The sequence below is a fragment of the Eutrigla gurnardus genome, assembly GCF_963514095.1.
Source record: "Eutrigla gurnardus genome assembly, chromosome: 2".
Lineage (NCBI taxonomy): Eukaryota > Metazoa > Chordata > Actinopteri > Perciformes > Triglidae > Eutrigla > Eutrigla gurnardus.
In genome coordinates this window covers 12985681-13013089 of record NC_139916.1, presented here as the reverse complement: position 1 = coordinate 13013089, position 27409 = coordinate 12985681, and the positions used below count along the sequence as shown (strand labels likewise).

Below are 27409 nucleotides of genomic sequence, written 5' to 3'. Positions count from 1 at the left end.
AAGGGAACTGATACTGAATCTTGGGAAGTGATTTGGAATATGATCTGCATGATTTCATGCAGAAAAGTGTGGGGGGAAGTGTCATTTTTGTTTTAATATCTTAAGATAACGAATTGGATGGAGAGAATACTATTACGATTAAAATAATATTTATTTTCTATATTATTTTCTTTATTATTGGAATTCTTATCCACACCAGCTGGTGGCGGTAGTGCACCATAACGTTGTTTTCCAGCCGCCATTAAATACCAGAAGAAGAAGAAGTTAAAAGACAACCCCCTCCCCCACCAGAACCTTCTGGCAGCGTTATCGGAAATGGCGGCTTCAGTTTGCCGGGTTGGCAGCACCGTGGGGCGAGCCCTCGCCAAAAACCGCAGTGTAAGTACAGATTTAATACTAAACACTAAGCTTTTTATAATAAAAAATGTCTAAGCGCGACATCGGTGCTGTTCTTGGTTTTGGCGTGACGCTGACACTACGCTGGGAATTGGCTAGCTAAACGATTAGCATCTGTTAGCTAACAGTAAAGGCAAGGTCAACTGTCAAATGAGGCAGTACGTCTTGTAACAACCACTTGGTGGGTATCATCCACGCTACATACGTGTTATCCAGATCAGCTGGTCGTCGTTTCGGCCTTTCACAAGGTGCAGCTGTATCGTTTGTCACTTGTCCTCACTTGTCCTCAGACCGCAGCTAAGCTTCCGGCTAACAGCGGTAGCACGGTGACTTTGTAAAGGCAGATGCTGATGGGGACAATTCTGTACTTTTGCTGGTCGTCAAAATGTTCGATTGATGAGAAAGTACGTCTTATATCATGTCGAACAATAATGTTAACATTGCATTCTGACACTGACGGTTATGTGTGAAGAGGTTGACTGCTTTAATAGTAACGTTTACTTTAGCTTCCAGATTTTCTCACAATCCCATTATACCACTGCAAGTGTTTTTGTAGACATTTGTGATAAAGTTACAGTCAATGTCATCTTAGTTTGTTGTTGTTGGCAGAGTTTTATCTATTTTTAGTCATTGGCAGATAGCAGAAGGTTGTAGTGGTGTCAATGTCGACCTCTCTTTACCTACTTACGGTAGCCTTGTTTGCCCTCCTGTTTTTTTAAAAACAACCCTCAAATCCGTGGTGTGTAGTCCTTTTTTAAAATGTGTTATTTTAATAACAGAAAACCTTAATGTTGAATCTGTCTCTCATGTATTAAACAATACAGACAATGTAGTTTTTGAGATCTCCTCCAAACAGACAAACTAAACAAGACCTCAAACATAGCCTCCTTTGCTTGGTAAGAATAACAAGGCGTTGAATCGGCTAGCAAGGTACAGCTAATGTTAGAAATTGCACGGCAGAAATACTTTAATCCAAATATTTTTTTTTGCAGATCAAATTGGAATTATTTGATTTAAATCCCTCTTGTAACCGTACGCCGCTCGAAAACTCCATTTCACTAGGGAATACTTGCAGCTTCACTAGGACTTAAATGTACAGGATTTTTAAATGACTTGTTGCCTCTTGGTGTCTCTATCCCTCCAGCCCATCCTGCTGTCTCTGCGACGTGGACAGGCCTCAGTCAGCTATGCCCAGAGCCTGGTGGGAGCCCCTGAAACCCGCCTCACTACCTTGGACAATGGTTTGAGGGTTGCATCTGAGGAGACTGGACATGCCACATGCACTGTAAGAACACAGTAATGGGAGTCTATTTACAACCAATGTAGGTTTTAGCACTTTAAAGACTCCATTTCACTGTGATTGAATGGTATGTGCTGTTGTAGATGAACATTTACCCTGGTCTTCACGTATGTTTTCCCTGTCATAGGTTGGACTGTGGATCAGTGCTGGTAGTCGCTATGAAAGCGAGCGGAACAACGGAGCAGGCTTCTTCCTGGAGCACATGGCTTTCAAGGTAAACATTAATAGAGTTCATAACCTTAAATGCACTCTGTTGGCGTGCTGGATAGCTCTAGTCGGTAGAGTGTACTGTTTTCACTGCTGTAAAAAAGTACTCTGTTAAAAATTCCTGTAAACAAATAAAGTTGGGCTTAGATTAAGTGTCAATCAACATAACACATTGATTGTATCCTTGAGGTCTCTGTCGCATGTATTTCTCTCCATTATAGAATTAGCGTAGTTTATAAAGTAAGGGAAATAACGGAACAGTCTGGCAACTTCAGAAAATATCTATTCCCATATCAACCTGTTAGCCAAATGATGCATTACATAGTTCCTTTCATGTTCTTACCACCCAGGGAACCAAGAATCACCCTCAGTCAGCCCTGGAGCAGCAGGTTGAGTCTATGGGTGCTCACCTGAGCGCATATACCTCTCGGGAGCACACTGCATACTACATGAAGACTCTTGCCAAAGACCTGCCCAAAGGTGAGATGAGCTGCTTACAAGCAGGGAAAAACAATTATTATCTCCTAGATTTAACCGTGATCTGATAAAACCGTAAGTAAGTTCTCCGCAGCTGCTGATCAGAAAGGATTTGAACAGTCGTTTTTTCCTCTGCGTTTTCATAGCCGTGGAGCTGCTGTCGGAGGTGGCGCAGAGCTGCTCGCTGAACGAGGCAGAGATCGAGCAGCAGAGGGGTGTGGTGCTGCGCGAGCTAGAGGAAGTCGAGGGTAACCTGCAGGAAGTCTGCCTTGACCTGCTTCATGCCACAGCCTTTCAGGGAACTCCTCTAGGACACAGTGTGCTAGGACCCTCCAACAATGCCAGGCAAGAGGAACAGCATGCTCACACGCACACACAATCATGCACTCAAAGATTAGTCACAGTCTCAGAACTGCTTTCATCAAAGGAACACCACTGTCATAACAGTGCCGTGTTGTAATGATGCCAATTATGACTTCAAATGTGGCACAACGACTATTTGAAACAATTTAAATTTAACACATTTTGAATTTCCTTTTAAGTTTTAAATATTGTATTAAATTCTGCATCATTGTGACAGGACTCTGACACGCCAGGACCTAGTGGACTACATCAACAGCCACTACAAAGCCCCTCGCATGGTGCTGTCTGCTGCTGGAGGTAGGCCCTTAGTCCTGACACGCACTGTGAAAAGGTTTTCTGATGGCTGTGAATTTTTACTTTTCATGGAATTACTTGACTTCTATCTGATCTGCTTCCTCTACAGGTGTGAACCACGAGGAGCTGGTCGGCTTGGCCAAATCTCACTTCAGTGGAGTGTCGTTTGAGTATGAGGGAGATGCCATTCCCGTGTTGTCTCCATGCCGATTTACAGGCAGTGAGGTGAGATATGTTGCAAATATTTTGCAGGGGTTTTTTTCATGTCTCCGTGCCGGCATGTTTTTGGGTTGTCGTCCATTCCATTCTTGTGAATGTGACATCTCAAACACCTTGAGAAAAGGACTGGAGGATAAACTAATTAGGTTGGCACAGTTGTACAACATTCATTTTTCTTTTTTGTGAATTGTATAACATGATCCCTTATTCCACTACTATTTCACATGGCCATTAGTTTTCCATAGGCCTCAATGGTATTTCAGTATTATGGTACACCATGGTATTTAGAAATCCTGATGGTATGATTTTCAATACCAAGTCATAAATACACACACTGCACTTTTTATGATGCTGTATTGATGTGATGTTTTAGTGCACGGCACTAAGTCATTGTTAATTGTTCACAGATCCGTATGCGTGATGATGATTTACCTCTGGCACACGTTGCCATAGCTGTGGAGGGGGCAAGTGCTGCCAGCCCAGACATCGTGCCACTCATGGTGGCCAATTCCATCATCGGCAGTTATGACCTGACCTATGGCGGTGGAAAGGTTGGTGAAATGTTTTTACACAGGGATGTTTTAGTTACGCAATTAAAAAGAGACAACCATGTGGAGCCTGTAACTAATACCTCCTTAATTTAATTAATCTAATACAAATACAGTGTCCCCTTTAAGCTTTGCCCACTTGAGGTTGTTAATGTTTTGAGTGGCCATTATTAAGGGGTAGATTATAATCCTCTCTGAAAACCTGGGTCAGGGGTCTCCACCTGTCTCTGAACCTTTTGGGGAGGAACAAGACCTGAAATGCATAGCAGCTGCTAAACATGTTCTGTTAGAGTGCCCATGCCTGAATCGAATCACAAGTTTAGGTATTTTAGTTATAATCTATTGATTTTTTTTTTTTTTATATTATAAAATACTTGTTTGTATGATGGATTATGTTAAAGGGCATGTTATGAAAAGTCTGTTTTTATATTCTTACCATATTTTACTGTTAACACTGTTGCTGTACCGCTGTAAGTATCCTCTACAAGTTAACTTGAATATAATGCCACAAACATTTTGACCTACTACCTGATGCTGCTCTAATAATCTCACTTTGATTGTAAACGGTTAGATAGTAACGTCCATTCCTTCCTCTCACCTGCAGCATCTGAGCAGCCGCTTGGCTCGCCTGGCTGTGGAGGAGAACCTGTGTCACAGCTTCCAAGCCTTCCACTCCTCCTACAGTGACACCGGCCTGCTGGGCATTTACTTTGTAGCTGATAAGCATCAAATCGAGGATATGTTGCACTGGTCCCAGAATGCCTGGTCAGTAATGACTCCTGGACAGAGATATACCCACTCACAGAGCATCTTTACCATTCTAGGACAATGTACATATTTCCTCCACTTTCTGCTCCCCGTAGGATGAACCTGTGTACCACAGTGACGGAGAGTGACGTAACCAGGGGGAAGAAAGCTCTGAAAGTCAGCCTGGTTGGACAACTCAATGGTAAGTAACACGTCTGTCATGGATTTACACAAACACGGGTACAAACTCCTTCGAATCACAAGTCAACACACCTGGTTGTCTTTTAGGAACAACACCAACTTGTGATGACATCGGTAGACACGTCCTGAACTACGGGCGGCGTATTCCTCTGGCAGAGTGGGACGCTCGGATTGACGTGAGTTGACTCTCAGAACTAGACTTCTTCCCTGGACCATTTGTACAATTGAGAGAAATTGCTGTATTGCTTCAGTAGGATGTAGGATTTTATCTGAATGAGAAAGGTGGACATCAAGTTAATCGTGGGGAATTTCCATTATTAGGATAATTGTAAATATCATGACTATAAAAAGCTGTCTAGCTGGCTATTATTAGAGTGTTTTTCTTTTTCTTTCTACGATGTACGTTATATTCCCTCCATGTCTCTTTCAGGCTGTGAACCCCAGGATGGTGCGTGACATCTGCTCCAAATACATCTATGATAAGTGTCCTGCTGTGGCAGCTGTTGGTGAGTTCTTCGTGGGTTTTAGTCCTTTTAACATCAAGTTCCGGTCCCTGCAGTAACGTCGTTCTCTAATCTGTCCCTCCTGTCTCCCTCCACCAGGCCCCATCGAGCAGCTACCCGACTACAACAGGACGCGCAGCGCCATGTACTGGCTTAGATTTTAACATGCCTCGTTGTGTTGCTCCGTGTGAGTCCTGCTCCTCATCTTCCTCCAACCATCACTGCGAGCGTGAACACCTGAGGATTGTCCAGTTGGCTTGACGGCACATCCATCCTCTCTTGTCCCCGCCTTCCACTCTTATCCCGCCCACTGATCACTCTTGGTTAGCCATGAGAGGTACAGCCTGTATGCACGTTGTGACGATTTGAAATGACTCATCCGTTATCTCTTGATTGTATACTGTATGGTACTCGCTCACGAAGAGGAGGGTGGGAGACTGCAAACTTGAAAAGTAAACAATCGATACTCAATAAAAACAGATTGGAGCAAGAGTATATTTATCATTTCTGTAACGTGCGTTTCTGTCCTCTATTGTACATAACAGAAGCTCTCATTCCGACAAAATAAAAATACTGTAAAACAATGGCCCGGTTTGACGTCTCATTCACATGTACAGAAGGATTTGGTATTAAAGTATGAGACACATTTTATATAACTTTAGATCTTCATGCACTGTAGTTAATAATGCAATATTTTGGTGTCATGGTCACCTGCAATGAGTAGAAGGATCTAATAAGATTCAGATTTCTAGAAAACAAGGACACTAGGTAACATTGCTGAGAATATTCGTTATCCCTACGTCTTAATTTTCCTAAATGCACACGTCGTCTTTCCCAGCTGTCATTTGATAATGTATATGGGGTTTATCGTGATGTGAGGTACATTTTTCAACTTCTAAATCGCCAACTTGTAATGTTGCCACTGCAAGTAATGCCTTCTGAGCTTTTGCGATATCCTTTTGTAGTCCATACACATAATACCACTGCTATCGTACGATCATTTGATTTGATTTTTAACTTGGAATCAAGACTTTCTTTAGAACTGAATCTTCAGTGTGCAGAACAACCAGATTGACATCACTGATTAACGTCATCGTGATGAGATGCTCTCTCATGCATTGAGTTTATTAGATCCAGAACCTACGTCAGCAGGCCACTTGTATGATAAACCAGGACCTGCTGCGATATATATATATATATATATATATGTGTTGGCTCTTGAATCACAGAGATGGATCTTGGATTAATGTCTTGCGTCATGCAGTATGTGTGACATTAATGCTATTGGTATAGCCTACAAGAAGACATCTCCGTTTGCTGCTGGGTGACATTTGTGTGACCCACGTTTGTTTATCTGAGGGTAACTGAGATGGCGTAATCCTGAAGGCCCCCCGAGGGCCCAACCATCGTAATCAGGCTGCACTTGTAATATTTGTGTCATTAGTCAGATGAGGATTAGTCCCTTGATGGGCTGGACTGGAGGTGACTCAGGAAACGAGGTAGGCTTTGTCTTGTTGGTCTCCCTCCTGGGCCTGACAGCCCTTTCCTCCTCCTCGTTGTTCCCCAGAGAGCTTTCTCTATGATTACTTCTGTCTAACCTCCCATGTGACACTCCCTTCCTCTTTGGTCTTAAAATAGAGAGATTTGTACTTTATGTTCCTATAAGTAGCATCAGTGCACAATGTCCAGCATTTTGGTTGAGTTTGTCCGTGTCATACCAAACATTTCAAGGTGCCACACTGAGACGCACAGCTGAGGTGGCTGTTGTTACCAAAAGAAAAGTTGACCATATCAGCAAATGAAGAGTCAACACTGATTATTGGATCTTCAATCAAGCATATCATTTTAAAATTGCAACCCAAGGAGCAAATTTCGTAAGTTCCTTTTATATTTACTTGAATTGTTATGAAACATTTAGCTGCCGTTACTTTCAACTAAATGTTCCCTGTAGAATTGAATCATAGTCACAGTAATGTGGAAGAATTTGGGCCTGCTCTTTCCTGTTGAACTTTATTTGTGTTTATTTTTCGACATAGACCAGTTGTTTTAGTGTCTGGAGACTTGTTAATGAGAACATGTTGTATTTATTCAAACTCCTTTAAGTAAAACTACAAACAAGTAACCATGTGGCATCACACCTTCGACCTTTGTCTCATCAAGGTCATGATATGGTTAAACTGCATTTGAGGGCTTTGTTAGACCCCTCTCTGTCCACTGAGCATTGTTTCAGCGACCCTTATGATCTACAGGGCTAAAGATGAGAAACCATATATTTCTCTCTCGTTAATCCTTCAAGAGTAAGGTCTTTTTTTAAAAATAGTGTACAAAGGAAGCCTTCATATCTTTTATTCAGGCTAATAGGTGTCATCGGTACAGTTTGTGCCGTGTTCATGATGGATCTTGGTGGCTGCCATTCACTTTCCCTGCTTACATCACAACCTGACAGTGAGACTTGATGAAATAAACAAGACCGTATTAGAAATCACACACAAACACAATCGGTAGCACAACAATCTGTAACACAGGAACTCATAACACTGATAATTTGAGGATTGTTTTTTCGGTACTTAACTTTGGAGGTTTGAGTTGAGCTTTGAGTGCAGACAGGGGCAACTATACCCAATTCATTTGAGGCAAACTATTGTGATTATCATCGTGTTATTTTTAGAAAAAAAAAGACGGCAATGAGTGTAGAGGAAATGAGATGATATGAAGGGAGGGTGACGGGGTGTAGAGATATAAAAGATAAACAGAGAGGGGAAGGGGCAGTGTCACGGCGAAGACCGACGGGGATGAAGACAAAGTCTCGGATGAGCAGGCAGAAGTCTAATTGAACGTCCGACTGCGTGCCACACAAGTCGATCCTCTTGTAGCTGAAGAAGGAGAAGAAGAAGAAGAAGAAGAAGAAGAAGAAGAAGAAGAAGAAGAAGAAGGAGAAGAAGAAGGGAGGCAGAAGACACAGTATCATAGTTTCAGAGACAAGCGATCAATACCAAAGCCCTGCTTTACACCAGAGGAAGGAGAAGTGCTTCTTTGTGAAGTAACCAACTTTTCACCGTGGTGACACTGAGTAAGTACTGATTGGGATTATGACACTGGATAATGTGTACCCAGGTTATATTGCATGAATTATTAGACAATACTAAAAATAAAAAATACTGGAAAATAATAGAGAATCTATATTTGTCTGCACAAAATTGTAAAAGCTTTTTGAAGCTATATTTCAAATCTACTAATTACTGCACAGTGGATAGATCATTTATCTCCATTTGTGCATTGGTTGGGACCCAATGCACAAACTGTAATCTTAATATGTTACGCAGATGTTCCTGGATGTTTTCAAAAGATTAGGAATTTTCATTCTTGCATTGCAACGTATTGTCATCTAAAAGTCCTGTTTTTCATCAGCAGCCCTAGAAAGATTTACTCTTGTTATCGGCAAAGAATGACCGTATTCAGTTGTGTCATTTAGAGCGACGGGCTGATCTGTTCGTTCTCCTCCCCCCCAGACGGAGTCCCGACCATGAGAAGTGTGAGTGTGTGTTTCTGCCTGGCTCTGCTGCTGCCGTGGTGCATCCAGAGCCAGAGGAGCGGCACTACTCTCGACATCTTAAACCGCGGCGGCGTGTTGAATTCATTGCTCCGAACAGAGCATCACACCGTGCTCCGGCGGGAACGAGCCCCGCGCCCGGCCTCCCAGGTGCCAAAGAGAGCCCAGCAGGGTTCCCGCTTCGCCCTGTCCCTCGATGTTCCCACCAGCATCCTCAGTGTCCTCATAGACCTGGCCAAGAACCAGGACATGAGAACCAAGGCAGCAGCTAATGCAGAACTGATGGCACGCATAGGCAAGAGGAAATAAGAAGCGGGGCCCCTGGGAGCTGTCAGGGGCTTGACGGACGAAATCTCACCGCACAGAGGAGCTGACTTCATTGTGGTACCTGGTTAGAAACAATGTTAGTTCAGTATCTGTCCTTTAGAGCTTAGATCTGCTTTGCGTTGATATTTGTAAATTATATTATGATCTTTTCACCCAAACCACTCCATGGATTGACTCTTGAAACAGTAACTAAATAGAGAGAACGATGTCAAACAAACAAAAAGGACGCCGCAAACGACGTTGAACACATTCATATGAAGCTTGTCTCAAAGATTGTTCACCCGTGGGTCAGAAACTGTGATCGGGTTCTCAAATCTGTTTCTTGTGTTTGCATATGTAATCGTGAATTCAAAGAAAAAGGTTGTTCAATTAAATTCAATATGATAATCACATTTTTTTTCTCAAGTCTAATTCCTTTCACTCCGCACTGATATCAGGCGTGCTTAGTATAATTACAAGCATCAGTAACCCATAAAGCACAAATGAATGGTTCTGAGCCAGAGGAGCCTGCGTCACCCACAACAGGGTCTGATATGTGATAACAGGACAAAGACGTGGGCAGGATATTGACCTCTGAAAGAAGAGCAGACTCTTTCTATAGACCTTTGTTCCGTGATACCTGATGAATTTGGCAACCAAGGCAGCTATTTTAAGTCCGATGCATTATCTGCTCTACATTGCACTAATATCTGTGGCGTGATTCATCTGTGCTCCTGCAGTGAGCATGAAATGTGAAGCAACAGAGTGAAATAAACTGCTCATCTGATTTACATTCGAGTTTGTGCTTTTTTCCGCTGGTCATATCACTGAATTACTTCTTGTATCACTTTGAGCTGTGGTAGTTAAAGGCAACGGCAAATATTACATGTTTCTGAGATGATGCAGCTCCAGTGTAAGTACTAAGACCACTATGAAGTAACTGCTTAAAAATTAACGCCTGAGGGCTCTGCACAGTATCTTAGCTGTTCCTAGGACTGCGATCTCGGATGTGGTTTTCTGGATTGTGCTGGAGCCACTGTCCCAGTTTGGGGGTAACCTCCCTTACCTGGACTGATGCCTTTACTCTCCACATCTTTTCTAGCTCCTCGTTCAGGCCTTGCTATATTTCAAGCTCCTGATGTTGCTGCCTGATAGCTACATTTATCACTACTGCTGTCTTCTGTTGTTTGTCCACCACCACAATGTCTGCTGAGTCATCACCAGTTTGTCAGTTGAGGCCTGGAAGTCCCACAGGATCTTAGGTCATTCTCATCCACCTTTGGAGGTTTCTTCCATTTTGAGCTAAAGACTTCCAGCCCGGGCTGCACGGTGGTGTAGTAGGTAGCACTCTCGCCTCACAGCAAGAGGGCCCTGGGTTCGATTCCCGGGTCGGCCCTGGGTTCCTTCTGTGTGGAGTTTGCATGTTCTCCCCGTGTAAGTGTGGGTTCTCTCCGGGTTCTCCGGCTTCCTCCCACAGTCCAAAGACATGCAGGATGGGGATAGGTAAATTGGTGACTCTAAATTGCCCGTAGGTGTGAATGTGAGCGTGAAGGGTTGTTTGTCTCTACATGTCGGCCCTGTGATAGACTGGCGGCCTGTCCAGGGTGTACCCCGCCTTCGCCCAATGACAGCTGGGATCGGCTCCAGGAATACAGGATAAGCGGTAGACAATGGATGGATGGATGGACTTCCAGCCTATAATACACTATGCCAGTCACTTGGTTATAACGCTCCATCATACCTGCCTGCATCTTACACCCTGATGTTATGTGCTGGACTTCCTCAGGGACATCTTTGCTTAGCCTGTCTGGTATATAGACCCCTGCCTCTATTGATCTAGTGCTCAGCACTTGTTCCTGTCCTGCCATGATTAGTGCCTCTGTGCTGTCCTTCAGCCTTTTCTAGTGGCTGGTATGATTCTCGATATCATACCAGCCATTTACATTTTGTTTTTACCGTTAACCCATAATTTACATCTTTACTGTTACTTATTAATTCATTCAATTTTGCCTTTTGTTGTTGCACTTTTTGCTGCTGTAATACCATATATTTTACCTGCTGTGGGTCTAATAAAATATGATCTTATCCAGTGTTTCCCGCAGGATATTTTTCAGCAGCGGTGGTGTGGTCCCCGAACCCTCTAGGGGGGTCCGGGGGCGTGCCCCCCCAGCCGAAATTTTTTTGTACCCTTTACATTAGAATGCATGAATCTGGTGCACTTTGAGAGGAGAATATGCACTTAAATCCTATTCAAACAGTCCTGTGCATTACTGTGTGTTGTACCAGCCTTTTAACCTCTGAGCCCTAAGCCATTTTTGAGATGTTTTGGTTCGCCTGGATTTATTCTCTTATTAAGATTGCATTCATCACCCTTATAATGCATAGCTGTCAAGCTATCATTTATTTGGGTCACAACCTGGACTATCAGAATATGTGTGCTGCAGTGATGTCGTTTGAATGTAGGAAATTATCAATTAGACAGTAAAAAAAAAAAAAAGCAAATAATATCTCACAATTATTTATTGATATGACACAAAAAAGGCAAATTGATTAAGCTTGTTATTGCTTAAAACACTTCTTCTTAGTCTTGGGAGTCAAAAAGTGATGAGAAAATTATAAAATAAATATAAGTTATACATAATAGAAACTATTCATGATCTTTTAAGAAGTCCTTAGGTTTTTTCCCTGCATTTATGCTAATGACCACATGCTTACAGGCGATTAGCATAAATCCCTAACTAAAATACGCGATGAAAACGGATTTTATATGGCAATAAAGAACAACATCGGATCTAACAGTATGGATTCATTTTTCAAGTTCCCGAAAATACCTAGGCTATAAATTCCTGACTGGATATAAGCTCCTGTAAAGGCTATGAGTGATCCCAAAAAGAGCGACAACACGCACACACACACATAGGCCTACACACACACACACACACACACACACACACTCACACAATACTAGAGGAAAAACGGCACGGAGGTTGCGGTTTATAGATACAATAAAATGATTGGGCTCAGAGGGTTTTTAACACTGGTGGTCATGTACATTTACATTTACATTTAGGTCATTTAGCAGACGCTTTTGTCCAAAGCGACTTACAATAAGTACATTTGTCAAAAGAAGGAAACAAAGAAACCACGACGTATCATTGCCGATGCAGTAAGAGCTAAAAATAGAACAAGTGTTAGGTCCTCATCTGAGTAAAGTAGTACTTCAAGAGTAACAGTGCTACGATCCGAGTTTTTTTTTTTTTTTTTTTTTTTTTTTTTTTGCGGGGGGGGGGGGGGGGGGGGGGTCGAGGGAGGGTGTTAGTGGGTCATGCTATGTAGAGTCGAGGTGAAGTCTGAACAGGTGAGTCTTGAGCCTTTTTCGGAAGATGGCAAATGACTCTGCTGTCCTGATATTGGTCGGGAGTTCGTTCCACCACTGAGGCGCCAGAATAGAGAAGAGTCTGGACTTTGCTGAGCGACATTTGTTTGATTTCAGCGATGGTGGTACCAGCCGGCCAGCTGAAGTAGAGGAGCGGAGTGCTCGCTTCGGGGCATGAGGTTTGACCAGTGTTTGAAGGTAGGCAGGTGCCGTTCCATTGATGGCCCTGAAGGCCAGTGTCATCGTCTTGAATTGGATGCGTGCTGCAACAGGGAGCCAGTGGAGGTCACGGAGGAGGGGGGTCACGTGGGAGAATTTGGGTAGGTTGAAGATAAGGCGTGCTGCAGCGTTCTGGATACGCTGCAATGGTTTAATCGCATAGGCCGGGAGTCCGGCCAGGAGAGAGTTGCAGTAGTCAAGGCGGGAGATGACCAGTGCTTGGACCAAGAGCTGCGTTGCATCCTTTGTGAGGAAGGTCCGAATCCTGCGGATATTGTAGAGGGCAAATCTGCAGGATCGGGCCACAGCAGTGATGTTGGGGGTGCAGGATAGTTGGTCATCGAGGATTACACCCAGGTTCCTCGCAGTTGAGGAAGGAAATACTGTGATGCCCTCAACAGTGACCGACAGGTCCATGTGAGGGCAGTCTTTCCCTGGGATGAAGAGGAGTTCGGTTTTATTCAGGTTAAGCTTGAGGTGATGTGCAGTTGTCCAGACAGAGATGTCAGCCAGACAGTCCGAGATGCGAGTTGCAATGTGAGCGTCAGAGGACGGGGGAAAAGAGAGGAACAGCTGGGTGTCATCAGCGTAGCAATGGTAGGAGAATCCATGCGATGTGATAACAGAACCTAGTGATCTGGTGTATAGTGAGAACAGAAGCGGTCCTAATACTGAGCCTTGAGGGACACCCGTGTCCAGAGAGCAGGGTTTGGACATAGAGCCATTCCATGTGACCTGAAAGGTGCGGTTTGTCAGGTATGATGTAAACCAGGTGAGAGCAGAGTCGGTTATGCCAAGTTCAGCCAGAGTGGAGAGGAGAATTTGGTGGTTGACTGTGTCGAATGCAGCAGATAGGTCAAGGAGAATGAGAACGGAGGAGTTGGATGATGTTTTGGCGTCTCGCAGGGACTCGGTCACAGTGAGGAGGGCCGTCTCAGTGGAGTGGGCAGTCCTGAATCCTGATTGGTTAGGGTCTAGGAGGTTCTTCCGCAAGAGATAGGATGACAGTTGGTTGTAGGCAGCACGTTCCAAGGTTTTAGAGAGGAATGAAAGAAGAGATACAGGTCTGTAGCTTTGGATGTCAGTAGCGTCAAGGGTGGGTTTTTTCAGGAGAGGCTTCACGATAGCGGTCTTAAAATCCGCTGGAATGACACCTGAGGTGAGGGAGGAGTTGATCAGGGTGGTGAGGAATGGCAAGATGTCGTGTGAGATGTCCTGGAGAAGAGAGGAGGGAATCGGGTCAAGGGAGCAGGTGGTGGCACGGTTAGATGTAACAAGTGCGTGAACGTCTTCAGAGGTGAGGGGGCTAAAGCTGGTAAGACCATCCGAGTTGAGAGTTGGGGGAGATGTCTTCTGGGAGGGAATAGGCGTGAATGATGAGCTGATGTCATTTACTTTCTTGGTAAAGTAAGTTGCAAAGTCATCGGCAGTAAGGAAGGAAGGGGGCGGAGGGGTAGGAGGGGTGAGGAGGGAAGAGAACATGGAGAAGAGTTTCCTGGGGTTGGAGGCAGAAGAGTTGATCTTTGCCAGGTAGAAGGCAGATTTAGCTGCCGAAACAGTTGAGGTGAAGTCAGAGAGGAGGAGGTGGTAGTGAGCAAGGTCCTCGTGCTGTCCCGATTTCTTCCATTTTCTCTCTGACGCTCGCAACAATGATCTGTTGGTTCGCAGAGGTTCAGACAGCCAGGGAGGGGGGGGAGATGATCGCGCCGGTCGTGCGATTGGGGGACAGAGAGTGTCCAAAGAAGAGGCGAGTGAGGACATCAGGATAGAGGAGGCTTCCTCAGTAGGCATTAAGGAGAACTGTTCCGAGGATGGGAGCGAGGAGATAACAGTTGAGGAGAGAGCGGAGGGAGTGAGGGATTTCAGGTTGCGGCGGCTGGTGACCATTCGAGGCGTAGAGGGGAGGGATGTGGTGGGCTTCATGGGGAGGGAGAAAGTCACAAAGTGATGGTCGGACACGGTGAGCGGGGTAACAGAGATTGCCGAGATGCCACAGGATCTTGTGAAGACAAGGTCAAGTTGGTTCCCGGCCCGGTGAGTTGGTGGAGAGGGGGAGAGCGTAAGGTCAAATGCGGAAAAGAAGTCGATGAATTCAGATGAGTGCAGCTTTCCCGAGTGGATGTTGAAGTCACCGAGGACGACGAGCGGTGTGCCATCATCAGGGGAGCAGCTCAGGAGGGCATCCATCTCATCCAAAAAGTCACCAAGAGGACCGGGTGGGCGATAGATCACTATGATGTTGAGTTTGAAAGGAATGGTGACAGCGACGGCGTGAAATTCAAGCGTAGATCGGGGTAGGTGGTCGAGAGGAAGGACCTGGTAGGACCATGTGGGTGAGATGAGGAGCCCAGTTCCTCCTCCTCGCCCTGTTCGTCTTGGGGAGTGTGAAAATGAGTAGGCAGTTGAAAGGGCAGCTGGAGTGGCAGTGTTTTCTGGGGTGATCCAGGTCTCTGTGAGGGCCAGGAAGTGGAGAGACTGCAGGGAGGCATAGGCTGAGATGGTGTCCGCCTTCTTGATTGCAGACTGGCAGTTCCACAGCCCCCCTAGTACTTCAAGTTCCTTACCGGTGGAGATTGGTGGGTAGCAGAGATTGGATGGGTTACAGCCTCGAATGAAGGGACTTCGGTAAAATCTTCTCCAGTGCGATGTCCTGACTGGGATAAGACACATGGCTGCGAGGGGGGGGGGGGGGTTGAGATGTTATACCTACCTCAATGGGCTTCCTCGATGGACTCCCACAGATAGACTCCCCTTGTCTTTGTTCAGCTGTCTTGACTCCCACAGATAGACTCCCCTTGTCTTTGTTCAGCTGTCTTGACTCCCACAGATAGACTCCCCTTGTCTTTGTTCAGCTGTCTTCGTTCTGATGGCCCGACGCTGCAGCTGACGCTGTAGTGACAGCCTTTTAAGTGCTCAATTTACCGCAAGTACTGACTGTGGCTCCTCCTTCCCTCTAATCAAGTCTATTCACTACAGGTGAGCTGGCTTCAAACAAGCTGATTGCTCACTTACCATAGACAGCTTCACAAGAAGTTCAACAACAAGCTATCAATACTAGACTAAATGTTACCACTAGCTTTACACACACAATGCCTAAACCCAAATCTACAATTAGTTTCTGACTTACCAACAAGAGACAAAGCAGCTTCCTTCCTTTCTCCAGACCAAATGTGGTTTGAAGAGAACTACTGCTGTCCTTTAAGTTCTGACTGTGGCTCCTCCTTCCCTCTAATCAAGTCTATTCACTACAGGTGAGCTGGCTTCAAACAAGCTGATTGCTCACTTACCATAGACAGCTTCACAAGAAGTTCAACAACAAGCTATCAATACTAGACTAAATGTTACCACTAGCTTTACACACACAATGCCTAAACCCAAATCTACAATTAGTTTCTGACTTACCAACAAGAGACAAAGCAGCTTCCTTCCTTTCTCCAGACCAAATGTGGTTTGAAGAGAACTACTGCTGTCCTTTAAGTTCTGACTGTGGCTCCTCCTTCCCTCTAATCAAGTCTATTCACTACAGGTGAGCTGGCTTCAAACAAGCTGATTGCTCACTTACCATAGACAGCTTCACAAGAAGTTCAACAACAAGCTATCAATACTAGACTAAATGTTACCACTAGCTTTACACACACAATGCCTAAACCCAAATCTACAATTAGTTTCTGACTTACCAACAAGAGACAAAGCAGCTTCCTTCCTTTCTCCAGACCAAATGTAGCGACACATTTTAGCAACTTACTTTCTCTCTCTCTCTCTCTCTGTCTGTCTGTCTCTCTCTCTGTCTGTCTCACTCTTTCCTTCTTTCTTCGATCTTCCGCTTCACTCGCTACTGCTAGAATCAATGTAACTTTGCAACCGTGTAGGGCACTAGCGGCGCCAGGATTTTGATTGTGGGTGGGCCACAAGAAAAGTGGATGGGCCAATTAAAATAAGCCAAAAAAAAAAAAAAAAAACGGGGTCTGTTCTGTCTGAAGGTGCGTGTCCACAGGCAGCGGTTTTTCCCCGCGTCCCATTCATTGTCTATGTGAAAAGCCGTGCAATGCATTCTGGTAGCGTTGCGGCGAATGTCGAGAGACGGCGCGCGAGTTGGCCGCTCCTCATTTGCCTAAAGTTGAGGTCGAATCTACTTTATGCTAATCAGAGGCGCCGGGCTCGACTCGCCGCCTCGGGAACGCTCGCAAAAAGTTGTTGTTTAAAGGAGAGCGCCTGTCAATCATCCTCTAGTGGCAGCCCACCAAGCGTGCAATACTGGGAAGCGGCGCGTCCACACGCGTTTAAAATCGCCCCTGTGGACACGCACCTTCATTTCTCATCTCAAAGCTTGCGCGCCAAAGTCATTCATTTTATTGGATCACTTGCTGGTGACGATGCAGCCTGTGGACGGGCTTAGTAGTCCACACGGGGTAGAAGATTGGCTGAGAAGCCTTCACTCAAAGCTTTCCTCAGGCTGCTTATTGGATGAACAGCTAGAAAGAAAATCACTCACTAATCAGTAGGCATGAGTCAAAATGGGCGGGCCCAGGCCTAAAATGGGTGGGCCCAGGCCCACCAGGCCCAATAGTAGCGCCGCGCCTGGTGTAGGGTAGCCTACTGCCAACAACTGCCACACTCGCTGTGTATTTTTCTTCTTTGATGTTGGTTACGTGACGATGTGCCGCGTGCTGCGCAATTGACGTTACGCGCTGTACATTTTCTAAAAGGAGCTACGTAAAAAAAAAAAAAATTTTTTTTTTTTTTTTTTTTTTTAAGGATTTTTATTGCAGCGGCGGAGAAAATTCAGCAGCGGCGCAAGCATTAATACCAAATACAGCACCTGGGGTATGTGGTGCTCAAACAGGAAAGAGTGGTAATGTCTCCAAATATATTTGAATTTTAAACTTTAAGAAATGGGTTTTCGGTGATCAATGCTAATCCGTCCAACTAGCTAGCCTCCCACTTGAACTCGACGACGTGGAGCCGTACGTCACTGTTGCGCATGCGTTGGGTTGTTGCGCAAGGAAAACTAGTTCCCGAAAGGCACGTGAGGAAACGCTGGAAGGCTCCTATATTTCACTTCTGTGCCCAAGGCGTCAGTGAGCAGGCTGTTGTTTCAATGCTCGGGTGTTAACAGCAAAAAGAGAGGCAGAGAAAGAAGCCCAAACTGTAGTCGTTAATCGGTCTAATTCAGGTGTTGTTAATTAGCGCTGAGGCTCACGTGACCACGCTTTACACCAGGAACACTCAGGGGCGAAGTAAGTATGAATACTTAACTTGTTCGACTTTTCCAACGCCGTCTTTCAATTGAGATTTTATCATATCTGGTTCAATTTAATATTAAACGAGGCGGCTTTTTTGTCACTCTAAATTTAGCATAATGCTATGGCGCTATCACGCTGTTTCCTGACGCCTGTTTCTGAATGAGGCCCCTTCAAAGTAGTTATGAAACGCTCTCTAGTTTTCTGCCTCAGGCTGTCCATGTTGTAATTCCAGAAGGTTTGTGTCGCTGCACATGTTATAGAAACAAGAAGCTGGTTTTCTCACCAGACATTCTCCAGTTCCTTGAGTTGGGTGTGTAAAAGTCCCACAGAGACCCAACCCCCCTCTGAATCCCACATTGCCATTTTTTTTTGTAATATTACAATGTGACAAAAAACATGAATAGAGGATTTTATAGCGTGTTCAGTAGGCAAACAATATGATTATCAGCAATGTCAGGACTGAGGACTGTGTATTCTGTGTGATAAGAGCCACTGGAAATGCCATGTGACAGCAATGTGTGAGAGGACAGCAGTATGTGCCCTTTCATCTGAACAACAGTTAATTTAAGTGGGGCAGTGCTTTGTGCACGTCACATAAGGCGGGGTCGCACTGGGTCACTTCTGATCCACAGTCATCTTAATTTTACAACCCTTTAAGAAATGTTACCACTTGAATGCTCTTTAACGAGGAAGGAGAAACACTATTGCAGTAGCTGCCTTTCTGCTTCTTCCTACCAAAACGGCATATTCCATATCACTCCCATTTAATTGTTGTGCCTGGTATATACAGGTGATGTATACACAGACTACCTGTAGGTTGTGTAACAAGATGCGATAACACTGGGAGGAGTGGACGCTCAATTTCTCCCTAAGCCAACATGTGAATGTGTAAGATAACATGGTGAACATTGAACGATGACCTAATTTGGGAAATTTCTCTCTCAGACGTCACACATTCTCTGTGACGCCTGACAGACAAAGGACGGGGTGCAAATTGTTATCAAAGCTGTCTCAAGAGTTGAAGTTCGGGTCTTTATGAAAACGCAGCCATAGTTTTCGCCTCCTTGAAATAATGGGAATTTAAAAATGTGTACTTTACACAAATCTTTTGACTGCATTAAAAAGGAGAAAATTAACTTACCGGTAACTGATATATTCTCACTTCCTCCTGCTATTTAGCTGTGCTGATGGACGTATTCTGCTGCCACCCCAATACAGTGGAGTTAAATTAAAAATAATGAATTGGTGCTGCTGATTTTAATGTCTTTAAACATCATTCCAATAACAAGGATGTTAATCGGGGTAGATTCTTCACCATATTTTTGACAGGGACAAATAGTAGAAAGAAGTTGCAATGAAAGCTGTTTACAGAGGTCCTTCAGGATGCTCGGGTAATGTAACTGTGTCTCATATAACACATTGAAATCCTGTCACTGGGGTGGCTCAATGCAGTGTGCACTCAGTGGAGGCTTGCACAATAATGCTTGCAACAAGCTCAACAGTCATCAGCGCAAAGTTCAGGGACCAAGTGGTGTGAGAAACGGTGACAAAAGCAGAGATTATCAGTGAGGTTTGGTGAGCGAGAAGCAGCACTTCAGGATCACGACGACGACTGGAAGGATTATTTTCAAACTTGGTCAGGACCATGGCTTGCCACATTTCAATAACAATACAATTATATAGGTTGTAGGTTTGTGTGTGTTTTTATCAGGACATTATTGTGAAATGTTTTGTTTAGTTTATTGAAGAAAGGGGTTTGTTGACAGATTAGGGTGCATCGTGATGCATGTAGACATGGAGGCCTGGACACTAAATAGGGCATGCAGCACCTGAATTTACTTTGGATCGTTTGCCTTAATTTATTGTTACTGGAATGTAAAATGTATAAACTTTCAAGCTGTGACATCACTTAAAGCTCCTGCTCATGATGATGTGGTGTTGCCTTGCAGTTAAAGGCTAATTGCTAAACTGATGTTTCCTCCAATCGCAGGTGGGGTTGGTCTCGGATGGATTACGCTATGAAGTCCCTCAGCCTTCTGACTCCGTCTTCCCTTTCCAAGTAAGAGCGCTGCCCTGCGGGTTGGATGTGGTAGTCAACCATGTACTTACGTCTTCCCTCTTTGCTCAGGTGTGTCACAGCCAGCGTCTCAGCTAGCGCTTCCATGACCCAGCAGCTCCTGTCGGGCCGAGCTCTTCGGCCGAAGCCTTTCAGGGTCACAAATGCTGACCGCAGTGTGAAAAAGGGCATCATGGCGGAAACCCTAGAAGACCTGATGAGCAAGGTAAGGCTGGGGGGAATGTGATATAGTTGTGGGTGGATATTGATCAAACGGTGACTCAAACAGTTTAAGCAAACACAGTGAGGAGTCTTCTTGGTGTCGAGAGGACTATTGTTACCAGACAGGCTGGCCTGTGACTCACTTATTGCTGCACCGTCTGGGAGGCTCATGCTTGTAAAAGGTCACAAGACTGAGGTCTACAGAATATTCCATGTTCTATCCCTCTATAATGAGCCTCATCTACACTGTTCCTCCCTGTGCCTGCTCTCAGGTCAGCGACTCGTTGAATGTGTTGTGTATCAGCTCCCTGGTTCTGGATGAAGACGGCACAGGGGTGGAAACGGAGGACTTCTTCCAGACACTTCCTGAAAACGCTGTCCTCATGGTCCTGGAGAAGGGTCAGAAGTGGATCCCAAATCTGGTATGATAGTGTTGACAATTTTTTTTATATCAACCACTAGGTGACACTGTTGATCAGCTGCACAGTGTGACATGCAACACTTTTGATTGACTACTTTTTTCAGCATTTGTTATTCCAGTGATTCTTTAATGCAGTAACTGAATAAGCAGGGAAATATCTGTTTCTTTAATGAAGCAGCTGATTACTTGGATGGTGCAGGGGTCTGTAGACTGAAGATTTATAGATTGAGATTTCACCAGCAAATTTTGCAACCTTCAAACTGAATAGGGGAGTAATATGTCAGTTATTGTGCAAAGGCAGAACCCAGGGCGAACACCAGAAATTAGTTTCTCCCATCATCATTTTTAGAGAAGATTCAAAGGCTGGGGGGAATATTAATCAGGCCCAGAGGTATCAACCTATTTTAATGGTGTTTCTCCCCAAAGGAATCGATTTCCATAGAAATTGATTCATGCTTGTGATTTGCATCCCCCCCTACCTGCTTACTCTGGTGACCTCGCATTGAACTTGCTTCTTTGTTATCTGCCTTTGCCATCGTTGGCAGTAGCTGCTCCAGTCTATTATACAACAGTCTGCTGTCATTTGGCCCAGTGTGATGGCAGCAATCGCACCAGAAAAATGTCTCTACCCCTTTCACTGACTTATGTGTTCGGTCCTGTCGCCCTCACAGAATAGCCCCTCCAGAGGTCAGCTCAGTGAGTGCAGGGCAGAGCACCGGACAGATGTGGCTAAGCTGACCTTTGACCTCTACAAAAACAACCCCAAAGATTTCATCGGCTGCCTGAACATGAAAGCGACCCTGTACGGTGTTTATTCTGTGTCCTATGACCTGCGCTGTTACGCTGCCAAAAGTATGCTGAAGTGAGTGAAAACGGTGTCAAATATGTTTCACTATTATGCTTTTGGGTTGAACTATTATGTAATTAATGCATTTCTCTGGTGACTTTACGAAAAAAAAGGATTTGGATCACCACTAATAGTTTAATCCAGTGGGAAATTAATTGTTTTCCCTGCAGAGAAGACGTCTGGCTGAATTCCAGATTAAAATCAAACTTTGCTACAAGCAGGCTGTGGAGCAGTCACTTAAAGTCTATGTTCTTCTGTTACTGTTTTTTTGTGCATTTTCTACGTTAGTGTTCCATGTTTTTACAGAATTTACACATTGAAATAAATAATAATTACCTCTTTCTTCTGTAATACATGTGTGTGTGTGTGTATATTTGTATGTATGGTTACGTTACTCAAATGCTGCGTTTGTGTGCGCCTCTGCAGATGTGAATTTGCTACGTATGACCGCGTTTTCTCCTCTCTCTTGTGCTGCGCTTCCAGGGAGGCTCTGCGATGGACCATCTTCTCCATGCAGGCCACAGGGCACATCCTCCTGGGGTCCTCTTGCTACATCGAGCAGCTGCTGGATGAGGAGGAGCGAGCAGAGAAGAGCTTGGCACTGCCACAGGAAGGCAGGATCAGGCAGCTGCAGAGCAAGCTGCTGGGAAAGATATCCTTCTGATAGTGAACTGGAGCTGAAGATGCGAGAGAAAAAACATGCTTAGCTTGTGTTCACAGAAGAGACTCTTCATGTTGACTTCACCGTTTCCTGTACAGTTTGCAGACATTTCAGCCATTGCACAGTCACTTTCTTGCTCTGTTACTCTTTTGTTGCCCCATATGTACATATATTATGACAATGTATTCCTCAGAAAGCACTTTTACTCACTATTGTAACTTTACTCACTATTGTAACTTTTTTCTATGGAGATGAATAAATAAACCTAACACTTTTTAAAATGTTCCTGAAAGTCCATTTTAAATCTGCAGACAGTATGTTTACAAGTGGGCTTATGTGTGCAGTGTGAGCACATTAAGTTGGCTTTGTGTACGTGTGGTTCCCGGTCAAAGTCGCCTTAATTGGCAACGGGTCCAGCTGTTTCTCCCACGCTTCCCTTGGCCTGCACCGCCCTGTCAGCTGCAGTCTGCCTCTGTGTCAGAAAATCAGAGCAAGAGAACGAAGTAAGGACAAGCAGCTGCAGGGGGCGAGAGACGGGAAGCAAACCATTATACGCTGTGAGAAAAAGAGATGATGGCCTCAGCTGGTGGCAGAAGTGCTTCTGTCATCTTGTAGTGCAAGGTGGCACCGAAGAAACTGAGCTAAATTGGCTGTCTGATATACCCAGAAGAATATGAATATATATTTATCCTTTTTTTTTTTTTTTCAGTAGATCAAGGGTTAGAGTGTGACTTTGTTCCACCTGCTTCCCCTTTGTCTCCATTTTCTGTCTACAGGAAATCTTCTAACCAGAAGGAATAGGAACATGGCCATCATTTCCAATTCGGTTGATGTTTACATGAAATAGAATATACAATCCCCATAATATTTCAATCGGTTTGTTTGCTAATGTATTTAGGGATGTTAAAGTAATCTCGAAAGCTAATTTCATTGTTAGCGTGGTAGCAACTGGTGACACATCGGTAGTGACCCATCAATCACAAAGCGTACCCTGCTTTATCCTCTATTTTACTCTAAAGGGACCATACTTTACTAATAGAACTGTATTGAAGAAGACTTGAAACTAGTGATTGAGGCCATAAACTCATGTTTACAATGTTTTACTCAGAAAATCAATGAAGTGAGAAGTAGGATAATTTTCTCATAGACTGTCATGCAATCTGACTTCTTTTTGCAAGCAGAGTTGCCCCCTGACAGCCAGCAGAGAGAATGCAAGTTTAAGGCACTTCAGCATTAGCTTCACCTGCTTGAGGCCACAAATCAGATTTTGCACAGCTCTTGAGCCACAAAAGGACTTATTGCATCATAGCTTTTTCTTTTGTTCATGTTGTTGATGCGTTTAATGATGTGAATATTCATTTAGTGCACAAAACAATTGTGGCGGAGCTTTAAAGTTCAAACTTGGCCACAAGGTCCTTTTAACCTTTAAAACTTTGACTTGAACGACCAGTAGACCCCTCCTCCCTCATCTTTCAGTCAGTTTAAGTCATCCTAACAGAAGAATCCTCCTGTAGATCCAGCAAGAGTCTGAGTCCGTCCGTCCGTCCTTCCTTCGTTCCTTCCTTCCTTCCTTCCTTCCTTCCTTCCTTCCTTCCTTCCTTCCTTCCTTCCATCCTTCCTTCCATCCATCCTTCCTCCCTTCCATCCTTCCTTCCTCCCTTCCTTCCATCCATCCATCCATCCATCCATCCTTCCTTCCTTCCTTCCATCCTCCCTTCCTTCCTCCCTTCCATCCATCCTTCCTTCCTTCCTTCCTTCCTTCCTTCCTTCCTTCCTTCCTTCCATCCTTCCTTCCATCCATCCTTCCTCCCTTCCATCCTTCCTTCCTCCCTCCCTTCCATCCATCCTTCCTCCCTCCCTCCCTTCCTTCCTTCCTTCTTTCCTTCCTTCCTTCCTTCCTTCTTCCCTCCCTTTTATCCTTCCTCCCTCCCTCCCTTCCTTCCTCCCTTCCTTCCTTCCTCCCTTCCATCATTCCTTCCTCTCCCTCCCTTCCATCATTCCTTCCTCCCTCCCTCCCTTCCTCCCTCCCTTCTATCCTTCCTTCCTCCCTCCCTCCCTTCCTTCCTCCCTTCCATCCATCCTCCCTCCCTTCCTTCCTCCCATCCATCCATCCATCCTTCCTTCCTTCCTTCCATCCATCCATCCATCCATCCATCCTTCCTTCCTTCCTTCCATCCTCCCTTCCTTCCTCCCTCCCTTCTATCCTTCCTTCCTTCCTTCCTCCCTTCCATCCATCCATCCATCCTTCCTTCCTTCCTTCCATCCATCCATCCATCCATCCATCCTTCCTTCCTTCCTTCCATCCTCCCTTCCTTCCTCCCTTCCATCCATCCTTCCTTCCTTCCTTCCTTCCTTCCTTCCTTCCATCCTTCCTTCCATCCATCCTTCCTCCCTTCCATCCTTCCTTCCTCCCTCCCTTCCATCCATCCTTCCTCCCTCCCTCCCTTCCTTCCTTCTTTCCTTCCTTCCTTCCTTCCTTCCTCCCTCCCTTTTATCCTTCCTCCCTCCCTCCCTTCCTTCCTCCCTTCCTTCCTTCCTCCCTTCCATCATTCCTTCCTCCCTCCCTTCCATCATTCCTTCCTCCCTCCCTCCCTTCCTCCCTCCCTTCTATCCTTCCTTCCTCCCTCCCTCCCTTCCTTCCTCCCTTCCATCCTTCCTCCCTTCCATCATTCCTTCCTTCCTCCCTCCATCATTCCTTCCTTCCTCCCTTCCATCATTCCTTCCATCATTCCTTCCTTCCTCCCTTCTATCCTCCCTCCCTTCCCTCCTCCCTCCCTCCCTCCCTTCCCACTGAGCTGTGTGCTTGCCAGTGGCCCCTGGTGGGTGGAGCTGTTAATGCTACTGCTGCTGCTGAGCATGTGCTCGGCTGCTCCACACAAATACTACTGTGGTAGAAGAGACGCTTCCCACCGACACGCAGGCTGCTGACATGGACGGCTGAGCTCACTGCTCCAATCGAGAGGTAAGAGTGCCGTTTCCCCAAAGAATCCGTGTGTTTTGACTCGGTGTGTACTTAAATCATCCATAGGAACGTGCTCTTACATTTCACACACTCACACTGTTTAACTTTAGCATTTGAACTTTTATATTGGGCATTTTTATCCATTACATGTAGCCTAGACATCTTTATAAACTGGAAAAAACTGTTGATGGTAGACTGCATATCATGTCAAACTTTCTTTGTTTTATTTGTGGGGGAAAAGGCTACATGCATTTCTGCATTTGTCCCAGCTCCCCGAAGTATCGATTTGTCAGGAATCTGTGGTGTTGGAAACCACGGGCTGCATGTGGGAGTGGGTGCTTGACACCAGGCTGCGTTTCTCCCACGCTCCGGAGGGAGTCCTGCTCAGCGCAGTCCGCTGGAAACATCTCCGCGCGCATCAAAGCGTGGTTGCCTGCTTGGATGCTGCGTGCCTTGTCTTGTGTTTTGTTGTTTGTGCCAAGAGCGGCCAAACAATGCCTCAAAATACCCACAAACCTCTCGCGATGTGTTCTCACTGCCCTTCAGGGTCCTTTCTCTCGTTCTATAGCGAGTTTAGGGAAGAGGCACCTGAATTTACAGCAAATGAAATGGTTAAACTGTAGAATTTAGTACTTGCAATTAACCACTTGCCGGTATACAATTAAACATGTTTAGGTCAACAACCAACAGATTTGGTTTCCTGTAAGTCTGTCTTCACTTAGGCTATTTGATCTATCAAGTTTACATTTAAGTCAATCCACAATTTTTCAGTTTTTAGTCTTGTGTGGTTGTATTTTGGATCCCTTTGTTTGGTTTTGAACTGTTGCTTGGCTAAAGCAAGTCATTTATAGTCATCACCTTCTGAGAAATAGTGACTGTTTTTTTTCTTTGAACTATTTTCTGACATTTCTTTAGACCAAATGATTAATTGACAAAAACATACTTGTGTCTGGTAAAGCATTTGGGGTTAGACAGGTCATTAAAGCGAACGTTCTCCATTAGAGTTTTGACAGATGGGACAATATGCTGCTCAGCTTTTCAGAACAACAATCTGCCCTCGCAGAATCAAACAACTCGGATTGATATGCTCATACGAGCCTCGTGCAGTTTCTCCCTCGGCTGTTCATGTGTTTTATGTCAAAGAACAAAACAGCTAAAAAAAAAAAAAGAGAGAGAGACATACAGAGGGACGGATGAAGACTGTAAAAGCGAAACTAAATGCAGTAAGACACAGCAGGCGAGATGGGGAGTAACGGGAGGGGCTGGATGCAACAGTGTGGAGGTGGAAGAAAGCAAAGAGAAAAGGGGTCTTGATGAAAGCGCCTGGGTCTGAGCTGTGTCTCCGCCACGCCGTCTCCCTGTTCTGCTGTGGACGGCTTTGATTGTGAACATGAAGGAGGGGAACAAAAATCCTGCTGAACACATGAAGCCAGAAAGTGTGTGTGTGTCAATACATTATCATCCCCTCTCTGTCTCGCTGCCGCCAGCTCACACACGAACAGATAAATTGTCTTCTAATTACCTCCTTTAGCAGTGAAGTAACCTCCTCGCTTTCACCAAGTGGCTTTCTGTTCAGCATCTGTCATCTGTCGGTCGCAACACACTACTTCTTGTCTCTATTTCTTCTGTTCTGCCACCTTTCTTTTCTCTGCTTCTTCCCCCTTATTTAGTTATTTTAGCTCCATATTTCACCTCAGCGATAAATGATTCAGGTAACAGGACAACACAACCTAGTGAGATCCTGGATGCTTTGCTCAAAACCCGAATTGTCCGTCACTGGGAGAATATGTCTGAATAATGGATTTGTATTTTGACTGAAATGGTTGTAGGTGCAAGTTATCTGTCAGTTTTCTCCTCTGCAGTCGTTTATAGAGCTACATACATGAAAGATGTCTCCTCCTGAAGAAGCAGAGTGTTTGCTTGAGTTTACTCTCCCGTTGAAGCACGCTCTGTACTTCTCCATATTTCATGCTGGCCTGCTTGCTTTTTTTCCAGATGCTCAGGCCCATTATGAAATGAGCCAAAATATGTATGACTTGAACCAAAATGATAATTTGAATTCTACTTAGAAAGTATGGCTGCAGCTTTAACCAAAACCTTTTGTAAAAAAAAAAGAAAAATGTAATAAATCCCCCCCACATTTTTCAAAAGGATCCCCCTCCCATGGCAGCAGCTTATTGACATTTGAGAGCCGGTGTTTGTAGTAGACGTGCTGACTTCTGTGGTGATCTTTTGATAGGAGAAGTTGGTTATCCAACACGCTCCCAACTGGTCACGTATTGCTGACCTTG

The 27409-nt window shown here is 44.8% G+C and overlaps 4 protein-coding genes and 1 long non-coding RNA gene across 6 annotated transcripts in view; 4 read left to right on the top strand and 1 right to left on the bottom strand.

The window, feature by feature from the left end:
• LOC311025255 overlaps positions 1 to 27409 on the top strand; it is a 131786-nt gene that overhangs the window by 887 nt on the left and 103490 nt on the right. The gene's annotated exons all lie outside the window — the stretch shown is intronic.
• Positions 222 to 5841, top strand: uqcrc1 (ubiquinol-cytochrome c reductase core protein 1). Its single transcript, XM_084027759.1, has 13 exons — positions 222 to 378; positions 1541 to 1681; positions 1824 to 1910; positions 2254 to 2383; positions 2527 to 2725; positions 2961 to 3040; positions 3147 to 3262; positions 3664 to 3807; positions 4409 to 4569; positions 4668 to 4753; positions 4840 to 4928; positions 5183 to 5258; positions 5355 to 5841. Exons 1-13 carry the CDS (start codon positions 316 to 318, stop codon positions 5417 to 5419), a joined length of 1437 nt encoding a protein of 478 aa, XP_083883885.1. The 5' UTR covers positions 222 to 315; the 3' UTR covers positions 5420 to 5841.
• On the bottom strand, positions 10329 to 16407 carry LOC311027147 (uncharacterized protein; the record flags this gene model as incomplete). The annotated part of the gene is made up of 3 exons (XM_084031003.1): positions 15540 to 16407; positions 14187 to 15452; positions 10329 to 10350 (listed from the first exon to the last, which is right to left on the bottom strand). Exons 2-3 carry the CDS (start codon positions 15374 to 15376, stop codon positions 10329 to 10331), a joined length of 1212 nt encoding a protein of 403 aa, XP_083887129.1. The 5' UTR covers positions 15377 to 15452; positions 15540 to 16407.
• On the top strand, positions 17762 to 22396 carry cidec (cell death inducing DFFA like effector c). Of its 2 annotated transcripts, none has more exons than XM_084021548.1 (6): positions 17762 to 17943; positions 19940 to 20008; positions 20078 to 20231; positions 20500 to 20649; positions 21320 to 21510; positions 21979 to 22396. In XM_084021548.1, the coding sequence occupies exons 2-6, from the start codon at positions 19956 to 19958 to the stop codon at positions 22157 to 22159; spliced, it is 729 nt and encodes a 242-aa protein (XP_083877674.1). In that variant the 5' UTR covers positions 17762 to 17943; positions 19940 to 19955; the 3' UTR covers positions 22160 to 22396. The 2 variants fall into 2 exon arrangements, with proteins under 2 accessions (XP_083877674.1, XP_083877675.1); XM_084021549.1 differs by lacking the exon at positions 17762 to 17943 and adding an exon at positions 19483 to 19585.
• Positions 25011 to 27409, top strand: part of LOC311025060 (G-protein coupled receptor 22-like) — a 14410-nt gene continuing 12011 nt past the window's right edge. Inside the window, exon 1 of the mRNA XM_084027746.1 lies at positions 25011 to 25118. The gene's annotated coding sequence lies outside the window, so the exon portion shown is untranslated. The remainder of the gene's footprint in view (positions 25119 to 27409) is intronic.